Source organism: Echinops telfairi, unplaced genomic scaffold (genome assembly GCF_000313985.2).
Source record: "Echinops telfairi isolate 266 unplaced genomic scaffold, ASM31398v2 ScPeMD7_7468;HRSCAF=8506_0, whole genome shotgun sequence".
In the NCBI taxonomy this organism is placed as follows: domain Eukaryota; kingdom Metazoa; phylum Chordata; class Mammalia; order Afrosoricida; family Tenrecidae; genus Echinops; species Echinops telfairi.
This window is the reverse complement of record NW_022111369.1, coordinates 94,365,924-94,376,851: the sequence shown is the minus strand read 5'-3', so window position 1 is coordinate 94,376,851 and position 10,928 is coordinate 94,365,924. Positions and strand designations below refer to the sequence as shown.

Below are 10,928 nucleotides of genomic sequence, written 5' to 3'. Positions count from 1 at the left end.
TGCGTGGGTTACTGAGCTTGTTACTGTTTATGGAAATAGAAAGTCCAGGCTTTCTCCCACAGTGCTCCTAGTGGTTTCGAACTGCCGACCATGCAGATCGCTGCCCAGTGTGTAGTGTAACCACTATACCACCAGGGCGCCTCGTCTTTGGAATTAATAAACATGTTGCCCTGTGTTTGTGTGGCCTTTAAAATGTTATTTTTCAGAGATTTCATGACATTTTCATACATAGGCTCTAATTTGAAACTTACAGCTATCCCATGAGGTGTGTGTGTGCGTGTATGTATGTATCTATATATGTACGTGTGTGTATACCATCAAGTTAATTATGACGCATAGCGATCCTATAAGACAGAGTAGAACAGCCTCTGTAGATTTTCAATACTGTAAATCTTTATGGGAACAGAAAGCCTCATCTTTCTCCTGAGTGTGCAATGTGGATTTGAACTGCTGATTTTGTGATTAGCAGCATAGCCCAATATACCACCATGTTTTGATGTCTCTGTCTATCATCTATCAATCTAGAATTTCCTTTGTAGGTAAAGAACCCACTGCTGCTAGAGATTATGTGGACTTGACCAAGGCCACCCCGCTAGTCTGCCAAGAAATGGGTATCAGACGGTCCCTGTATTGGATTCAAGTACCAGAAAATCCCAGAGAATTTGGATGCTGCTCTACTCCATTGTCAATTCTACTGAAAATGATGGCTCTCTGAACCATCCAGCCCCCAACCTCCTTCAGCCCCCGAGAAGCAGATGCCCCTTGGGTTAGCACCCAGCTCTGCCGCTGAGGAAGTGTGCAAGCCTGGTAAGGAGTCACCCCTCTCCACACCACGGTTTCCTCACAACAGACAAGGATGATAAGAGCAACACGTGGGTGGTGCCAAGCTTAACACACTCCGTTGCACTCCGAAAGATAGAGCCCACCCAGAGGTCCTTTGGAAGAAAGGCCTGGCCCTCGGCTTCTGAGTGATCAGCCACGGAGAACCCTCCAAGAAGCTGACCCCAAAGACCCCCTGGGCAATCCAGCCTAGCCTGTCAAAGTAATGCAAAATGATATCAAAGTATCTGTTATCTATGTTCATAGATATGAATTCATATATACAGGCATTGAGGCACACATATATACATAGATGCCGCCTTACCAGGTCTGCTGCATGACATCATTTGGCAGCAGGAAGCGGCACATGTTTGCCGTCTGGTTGTTGTTCTTGGTAAAAGGCACCAGGTTGCTGTAAATGGGGTACGGCGTCATGATGGTGAAGGAGAAACACCAGGTCGCCGCAATCACCTTCAGCGCGTGGGACTTGGTCTGCCAGACCCGGGACTGCAGGGGTTTGCAAATCGCGCCATATCTCTCCAGCGATATGGCCACCAGATTAAAGGTTGAGACGCTCACAGAAGTGCCTGGGAAGGGAACAAAGAAGTCGGCGCTGTTGACTTTTGCAATCTTGCCTTTATTTGCACACCAGGTGCAGGTGTGGCATCAAAGGAAAATGCTGAGGGTCATGAAATCTGATGGATATTATTATTGTTATTATTATTTTTTAAGGCCTTCTTCCCAGCTGTGTTCCAAACTAACTGTGTTAATCTGGGTACATTATAGAAACAAATCCACAGAAACTCATGTATAAGAGAGAGTTTCATATAAAGGTTAAGTGCACATCAAGAAAACATCCCAACCCAGTGCTGCCCAAGCCCACAAGTCCAACATTAACCCAATAACCCATGTGTCCAACATCAATCCACAAAGTCCTCCTCCATCTCACAAAACAGACGCAATGATGCCGACTGCAGGAGGAAAGCCAAGTCAGTGAACATGTAAGCATCTCAGCACTGGCAGGGGTCTCCACACGGCTGCTCCAGCACCCAGGGCTGCATCGGGGTAGATCTATGTGGCTTCTCAGGGATGTCTTGCAGGAAGTGAGCCTTGCCAGCTAAAGCGGCTAAGGCAGCTGCACCCTGGTCCGACCATCACAAAGCAAGAGACCCCAGAACTAGAAAGGCGAGGCTCACTGAGCCATTTATCCCTCCACCCTTCAATGAACCCCACATGTGTTTATCAGCCAGGTTGACACAATAAACTAACTACCTCAACTCCCATCAGCTCAAACAAATCCATGGGCAAACAGACCTCACCACCCATTGTCAGCAACAAGCTAACTTCCACGTAGGCAGGAGGTGCTCTTTAATTCACCAGTTACCAAGGGCAGCACAGAGGTTTCCATCCCACAGAGGAGGTAAGGTGACCAGATTTTAACGTTGGTAAAGTGGGACAAAAGCAGGGCACCATTGATAAAACTCATATCCTGGCGAAATAGGCACATGGCAGCCGAAAACCGTATACCCTAGTTTGTCATGCATTCTTTCCAAAAATCGGGACTTTTAAAAAACGCTGCAGGACACGGGGAAAATAGTTAAAAATCAGGACTGCCCCGCCAAAAATGGGACGTCTGGTCACCTTAGGTTTATGGGAGAAACCCTTCACTTGGAACAGGGTCGGCCAAGTGAAGCTGATCTGATAGACCCAAGATTCTAAAGGAGTCTGTGATCTCGAAAGGTCACCAGCAGCTGAGCCGGAGTCTTTCTGAACATTTCCAGTCCAGACAACGGTTCAACGTGACCGATTCCCGATGCCCAAATGTCGTTTGGTGGTGTGTTTGAAATACACACGATAGGACAAGATGCAAGAGAATCACGCCTATTGTTCCCAAAGGTTTCTCTCTCTCGGTGGGGGCATGTGAGGCTCTTCCTTCTTATTCTCTCGGCCGGCTGCTAGTTCTGTTTGGCAGCATGAGCAAGGACTGTGGTCCGTGGGAAAGACAATGAGTAAAAGAAAGGCATGCACTGCAGTTTGAAACCACCAGTCCTGCTACAGTGTGTGGATGGGGGCGTGGGGAGAGGGGGCGGGGGGGTGGGTGGGGTGGCGGATAGATGAGGCTTTCTACTCTCAGAAAGAGTCACAGTTTTGGAAAAACCCACAGGGACAGTTGGACTCTGTCCTATAGGGTCACTATGAGTCTGAATTGACCCGAGGACAATGTGGATGTTTTTGGAGTGAGTGAAAAAAGTTTCGATTTCTCTCGCTCTCTTTGGTCTTGTGTGTCTAATGATGACACACTTTTATCATCTTAAAATTCCTTTGGATTCATTCGCTCTAAATTCTGTTCCTTATTCTGATGGTCTTGTACGACAGTTGCTCTGCCCTTAGGGTGAATCTCAAAGACGGGCACAAACATGGCCCTGCCTGTGGGATTGGTCCCGGACCCGGCAGCCTGACGTGTGCTAGACCTCAGGTTGCTGTGAGTCTGAGCTGCCTTGATGCCCCGGACGGCCATGAAGGCTGCACTGGGGAGCGGAGGGTCTTAGACGGTCACCATGTTTATGGATATAAATGATTCTGCGGAAACTCTGAGCAAAAATGCAATTTTTCCCCCCTAGGGAGAGTCTTCATTGCTTTTAAAGAACTTTAAAGGCATCCAGGGTGACTCCAAAGCCGTCCAATACAATGACAGGCTCTGGGACAGGAGCTGCTGCATTTGACTGCCTTTAGCCTAAGGAGTCAATGGCTTTTAGATGAGCGAGCACAGCTCCAAACTCCTTAAAGAGGAAATTCTGAATGATGCACCCACTGTAGCAATAGCCACCCTGAGCCCCCTCCCCACGCCCATGCAAGAATACTGAGGAGACCACACAATTGAGGGGAGAATTGAAATCATTGGAATTTGCAATCCAACAAAATCAACATTTCATTGCAAACCCTTTCAGAATGCACTGGATTTCCTTACTGGTTATTTAAAAATTAAAAAAAAATTTTTTTCCCCCCTGAATTGAGGTGGGAGTCACTTAAAACTACTTTTTTTAAGATGAAAAAAAATCCCATGGCATTTAGTTCATGTCCCATCGGCGCCGTTGAAATCTCTGGTCACGTGGTCTGGTTACGGGTCTTCCCACACTGTTACCAGGAAAATGGAATAGAAGGGCCTTGGAAGCTTGGCGGGCGATGGATGCCAGTGATTTGCCTTATGGTTCAACCCTGGTCTCTGATCTGTGAGCCCTGTTCTATTTGCAGAGGACGCAGACACACGGTGACACATTCTGCTCTCGGTCGGAGGCCCTCGGGTCAGTCATTCATCATCATTTTGTCAGCACTGGCTCCTGCCTCCAGAACTGGGTGACAGAAGAGCCTTGGGAGCCTTCCAGTCGCAGACGCTTGCCCTCCCCCAGCTCAGCTCTGCATAGTTGCAAGAGTTGGGTCAGGACCCAAACAATTCCCTCCTCATTTCCCTACTTCCCCTTGTCCTCAGAGGGAACAGGACACAGGACAATCTGGTAGACAGAGGGGACCCAGAAAACACATTTCTTTTCAGCCTCAGGGGAACCGCAGCAGTGGGTAAACTGAGGCAATGTGCACCCACAGTGGGGGCTAATAGATCTGGGTTCAAATCCCAGCTCTCTTCCTAACCTCCACTGTGCCTGGGCACATTACTCTGCTCTGTGAGGTGTGTGTGTGGGGGGGGGGGCGGGGGGGGCGATAAAAACCAAATCAACTCTACTTATTTTGTAGGGTGGTGTCTGAATTATCTAGTGCTGCAGGAATAGAAATATGAAAAGGGAGGGGCTCTGACAAACAGAAATGGATTCTCTCCCAGGGTAGGAGGCTGGAAGTCCAAACCCAAGGCACCAGTTCTGCGGGAAGGCTTTGCCTCCTTTCAACATGTGTGGGCCTGCCATTCCTTGGAAATCTACGTGTCTTGCTGTCCATCTCCCCCTTGGTTTAGGAGGCTCTCTGCCCAGGGCTCCATGGTTTTTTTATTGGCTCTTCTTTCCTAGTGCTAAGATCCTTCTCCCTTCGTGGTACTGAGATCAGTCACTTTTCTCATCTTTTAGCTCTTGTCTGATAAAGGGTGAGATGGACCACAGCCAGGGACACCCCACTTACATTAGCACTGGCCTCTGACCTGAGCAAGGGTGCCACTTCCTACCAGAATCCCTTACACCCGGTCGGCTGATCACATCAGACCGCCCTTAGGGAAGAGGAGAGCATCTTCGCACAGCTGTAAAACAACATCATCCCACAACGACTGAACCACTGAGGGTCCTGGTCCAGCTGAGATGAGGCACAGTTTGGGACCAGGCATATGGCCGAGAATAACATGAGTTCATGGGATCCTGTGCTGAGAACACTTAGCGTATTATCTGCTGTACACCAAGTACTGAAACGGTGAGCTCTGGGATTGTTGTGTGATTGTCACCGTTTTGATGAGACACATCCTCTTGCCTTCGGGGTCAGCTTTGTGCTCCCCACACCCACCCGACCCCACCCCGCCGAAGCACAAGCCCAAGATGGCCAAAGGCCGTGGAAGAACAGCCTAGAAAGTAAGTCCTGAGAAGGGAACCTAGAGCCGGGGCTACACCGTTCCTAGAAGATGAGAATACCAGACAGCAGCTCCCCCTCCACCATCGCCACCGCCCTACAGATGGGGAGACAGTTTGTGGATCCCAGACAGGGCCAGAGCCCCACGAAGGCACTTTTGAGCCCCTCTCCCCTCGGAACAGAAGGCAAGCAAAACGAGCCACACCTGCATTTTCATATCAACCGACTTCACTCTTAGAAGGGGGTCAATTTGTTTTTCTTTTCAATTTGGTGGCCAAGACGTGCAGCGGCACACTCTCCCTTTCAGCAGTTTCTGTATACTTTCTTCATGTCGTGTAACCTTCTCTTGCCACCTTCTTTCAGTTATTTCACACCACTGCCCTAAGCTCATGGCTCCCAGTCTCATGGGCAGATGGGGCTCTCGGAGTCCAAACCAAGTGGGCAGCCCCCAACCACAACAATACCCTCGAAGCGAAGGCTCCATCTCCCTCCCCCAGTAGCCACCGCGAATCGGAATCTATTTGGTTATTGCATATCAGTGGGATCGTACAGCGTTTGGCCTTTTGCGACAGATGTATGTCTTGCAGCTAGAACTTCTCAAGGTTTATCCGTGCTGTGACATTCAAAGACTGACTTCAGACCAGCCCTCGGGGATGCGTGATGACTGGCCTGCCAGACAGCCAGCACCTACGTCCTTGCAAACGGTCCCACACAACCAAGTGTTCTGGATTTTCACACTAGGGATGGTGCCTGGTGGTGGCCATCGGGGGAAGTGTGGGGCCCAGTGGGGTCTGGGGCATGCTTTGGACATCGTCACCGGTGGCCACTTACCCATGAAGTAGGTGGTGGTCTTGCAAACAGTGCTGCCGAAGATGAAGTCCTTGAGCAGGTTGGGGATGAGGTTGAAGGGCATGCAGAAGAAACAGAGCATAAGGTCGCTGACCGCCAGCGAGAGCAGGAAGATGTTGGTGACCGTCCTCATCCTCTTGTTCCGAATCAGCACCATGATGACCAGTGTGTTCCCCAGGACGCTGAGCAGGAATATCAGGGAATACAAGAGGATCTGCACCGCTGGCTGCCACTCTGCGGGGAGGAAGGGGGACGTGATGGGGGCACGGGCTCATGAGAGCAGAGCCATGGGTGCTGCTGTCCTGGCGACCCCCTACACACACACACACACACACACACACACACACACTTGCTTTCTGGGTGGTGGTTCTTTGCAGACGTGTATCTGTGTCTGCCTGTGTGCACAGCATTTTGCAGACACACCCCACAGAAGCACAGAGCGATGGTGCCTTCTGAAAGGTGGGCTTGCTCAGATCTGACCTGGGGACTCGCTTCCTAAGAACAAAGCTGATCGGTGAATGGGAATCGCCGTCTCCCCTAGGCGCTCGGAATGGTTTCGCTGGTATCGCTTATCCTGCCCGGCTTTCCCCCAGGAAAGGTGCCCGCTGGCTTGTGACAGCACCTTTGCGGTCTTGCTCGTAACTTCCAGCTTCGAGACTGGCGTTTCCTTCTGGCCGCTCTTCAGCCCCTCACCCATCGGCCCTTGTTTCCCACCATCAGCCCGATAGAATCGGTCCCCCTTCCTCGGAGAACAGACTCCATCCCACCCCAGGGGCTCTTGGATCTCTGGCCCAAACTTCTGTAGGGAGAACTTTCGGCAGGGGACGGCGTTCTCCTTTCGGGGCAGCCTGGTCTTTGCCGCTTGCCCGATGCTTCAGAGTTTGCGGAAGGAGCAGAGCCTTCGCGGGCACCTACCTTTGGGAGGAGGGGGCCGCTCCAAGCAGAAAAAGGTCTCGTTCGCCAGCCGCGATTCGCAGAGAGGGGTGATGCCGCTTCCGTTTGCCAGAAGGCTGGCAATCGCCTCCATCCTTGCCCGCTGCCTCCCCCAAGCTCTGGGCTCACTCTGGGCTCAGGCGCTGCCCCGGGAGACCTGCTGCGGAGGGGCGGCCGGGGGGCATTGCCAGGTGTGGGCTTCCGCAGCCAGTCCCGTGGGCACAGGCAGCGCTCGCACTAGGGCCAGCTGGGCAGGCGTTTGCACTCCTGCCGTGGGAGAGGCAGCTAATGGTAAGCCAGCCCACACCACCTTCCAGGCCAATCCCTCCCATCCCTGGGCCAGACCCGGGGCCCTGAGCACAGACGGCCAGACTGCAAGTTAACCCTTTCCGGTTGATAGCTGCTTTCACGCACACCCAGGCATACAGACGCATACACATGAAGTCATGTGTGCAGATTTACACGTGGGCTCACACATGGACAAGTACTCTCAGGGACACACATGGACACCCCCCCCCCATGCATGGACACACAAGGACAGGTGTGCACAGGAATGCATACCTCTGCATACACGCGTACATGTTTCCACAAACACACATGGGTACATGCATGTAAAAAACACAGAGAACACAGGGCAGGGGGCGGCTGTTCTTTCCCCAGCATGCATGCACCTGGAAGGGTACTCACAGGAAACGCATGTGAGCATAAGTGAATATATGCATGTATGTGCTGTACACATTGAGACGTATATGCAGAAACTCAGACATGGGTTTATACATACACAGACACACGCACAAGCATCTGTGCATATAAACACATGGACTCACACAGGCACACACACGGACACTCAGGGACACATGTACATACATACACGCATGGACATGGATACATGCATGTAAACATACAAGAGATGCACACCTGCATGGACACCCACGAGGACACGTGTGTACACATATGCGGACACATGTATGTAGACATGACACACGTGGGTACATGAACATACATGCTCATACATGGGTATGCACCATACGCACATGCAGACACAGGGACACACACGTGGTATACACACAGTGACACACATGCACATGTGAACACACACACCCTTCCACAGTACCTCTCTCTCCCGTCACCATCCCAGCCAGATCCGGCTGAAAGCCCAAAGTGGCCGTGTGAGACAGGAACAATGAGCACAGTAACAGATACGATAATGCGGCTATCAGGACGGAAGGACACCAAGGGGCCGTGTTTCTAGCTCCTCATAGAAAAGCAATTAGTGCCTTTTAGCTTTGGAGCCATGCCCAGGGCTGCATGCGGCTGTGACTGCCGGTTGGAGGTTGCTCCCAACCACGGTGTTATGTCTGTGGCCCCTGCCTTTATTAACCAGGAAGACAGTATGTGTGTGTGTTTGGCGGGGCGGGGGTGGGGGTGGGGTTTCACATGGGGCTCCTGAATCCTTGTTGCAAGGTTAGTTTAGTTTTTCCATCCCCTCATTTATTCACACACACACACACACACACACACACAGCCTGGGGTCATTCATTCTCCAGGCCCTTTCCTAGGCACAGGAGGTGAACAAGATGGCTCCCGCCCTTCCCGCCAGGAAGCATGGGGAGGAGGAGGATCACGGAGAGAGTCCAGGAGCTCCCATGCAAGTAGCGGGCAAGATCATTTTAGAGCGAGCTGCACAGCGAGAAGTGCGTGGAGCAGGGAGCTGCGGTCTTAGAGAGCGTCTTAGTCCCCTAGTGCTGCTGTAACACAAAACCCACTCCTGATTTGCTAACATTCAAAGCAGGGACGCAGACCTGTCCACTCCTTCCCTGTCCAGAGTCCACGGTGCTCGTTTGTTGCTTCAGGTTTCTTGACATATAGAGGATCCTCACAGGACCATCACCCACCCACCTCCACCCCTGCAGGCCCCATCTCTTTGGACCTCTGGGTCGCTGCAAGACCTTTTGTAACTCAGAAGTGATTAGAGTTCAGACCCACCTTTCTCTGTTATGCCTTCATTATCATACACCAAAAAATCCACTGTTCTTGCACATTCTGACTCATAGTTACTCTATATAAGGTCCTGAGACTCTTAAGTCTTTTTTGTAAATCATTTTATTGGGGGCTCATACAACTCATCACAATCCATAGATCCATCCATTGTGTCAGGCACATTTGTACATTTGTTGCCATCATCATTTTCAAAACATTTTTTTTCTACTTGAGCCCTTGGTATCAGCTTCTAATTTTCCCCCTCCTTCCCTCCCTCTCCCTCCCTCATGGACCCTTGATAATTTATAAATTTTTTTTTCATGTCTTACACCTACCGATGTCTCCCTTCATCCATTTTTCTGTTGAGACTCTTAAGTCTTGAGGAGGAGCCCAAGAGGTATAGGGTTTACAACTTGGGCTGATAACCACAAGATCAGTAGTTCAAAACCACCAGACACTCCATCATATTATGCTAAGCAGAATATTCTCTAGTTTTGTCCATGTCTTAAGGTGTTTAGCAGAGTCACAATTTATTTTTATTGATACATAATATTCCATTGTATGAATGTACCAGAGTTCATTTATCCATTACTCTATAATTGGAATTTTTTTATTGTGTCCACCTTTTTTGCTATTATGGAAATTTCTGTAATAAACATAGTTGTGCCTATGTTTGCACGTGTTGAGTTCATGTCTTTAGGGTATGTACCCAGCAGAAGGATTGCAGAATCATGAGGTGACTGAATTTGCATTTGTTTAAGGAAGTGCCATACTGATTTCCACAGTAGTTGTGCAATTCTACAGTTCCGCCAGCAAGGGAAAAATGTTCCAATTCCTCCTCATCCTCTTCAGCATTTATTCTCTTCCTTTTTTTAAAATTTGTACATTTTGCCGAGTATCGATGGGAGATGGTATTTCTCTTACTGTTAATGAACACGCACATTTGTTCATACGGTTACTGGCCACATGGATATCACCTTTGCTAAATTATCTATTCATGACGAGTTCCTCGTTTTTGCTTGTATTATTTGCATTCTTCTTAGTACTCCCTAGAGGCAAGGGTGGAGAGACATCATCTTACGTCCTTCCGACATGTTGTCGGGGGAGACCAGACCCTGGAGAAGGACACCGTGCTTGGTACAGTGGAGGGGCAGTGGAAAAGAGGAAGATGCTGTTGACACCATTTCTGTACCAATGGGCTCCGGCTTAGGAACAATTGTGAGGGTGGCACAGAACCGGGCAGTGTTGTGTCCTGTTGTGTATAAGGTCACTATGGGTTGCAACCAACGTGGTGACACCTAACAAGAATAGAACTTTGAATTAGCCCTGTATCTGATGTATGATTATTAAATATTTTTTCCTAATCTATGGGCTCTTTTTTAACCCTTTGGATGAAGTCTCTTGATGTGCATAGCTGTCATATTTTAGAAGGTTCCAGTCCTTTACGTTGTCTTCCATAGGGTGGATATTGTTCACTACATTCCATAGTGTGTTTATGCCTTGCAGTCGGCTCTTCGGCTTGCCCCTGTTGTCTCCTTGATTGTCTTTATGGATGTAGGGTCCATCGTTATGTCTTCGATCCATCTCCAGAGCCTGCCTCTTTGAGGAACAGATAGACGGAGTGGAGGTGCGGAGGCAAGTTGAGGGAGGCAAGGTTAGCGAGGGGGCCAGCAGGGGTCTGCAGGGCTTCAGAGCTTGTCAGCCTGTGATACAGCTGCTCTCCTCAGTCTGGGTCCATCGGCCAGCAGCCAGCAGTGGCCCATTTGTTAGATTCCTCTGTGGCCCTGAGC

At 50.0% G+C, this 10,928-nt stretch overlaps 1 protein-coding gene across 1 annotated transcript in view; it reads right to left on the bottom strand.

Moving 5' to 3' along the window:
* Window positions 1-7,252, bottom strand: part of CCKAR (cholecystokinin A receptor) — a 10,893-nt gene extending 3,641 nt beyond the window's left edge. The window contains exons 1-3 of the mRNA XM_004706303.2: window positions 7,141-7,252; window positions 6,208-6,459; window positions 1,145-1,406 (exon numbers count right to left, since the gene is read on the bottom strand). Of these exons, the coding sequence (XP_004706360.1) occupies window positions 1,145-1,406; window positions 6,208-6,459; window positions 7,141-7,252 (626 nt within the window). The remainder of the gene's footprint in view (window positions 1-1,144; window positions 1,407-6,207; window positions 6,460-7,140) is intronic.
* Window positions 7,253-10,928: the final 3,676 nt, after the last annotated feature.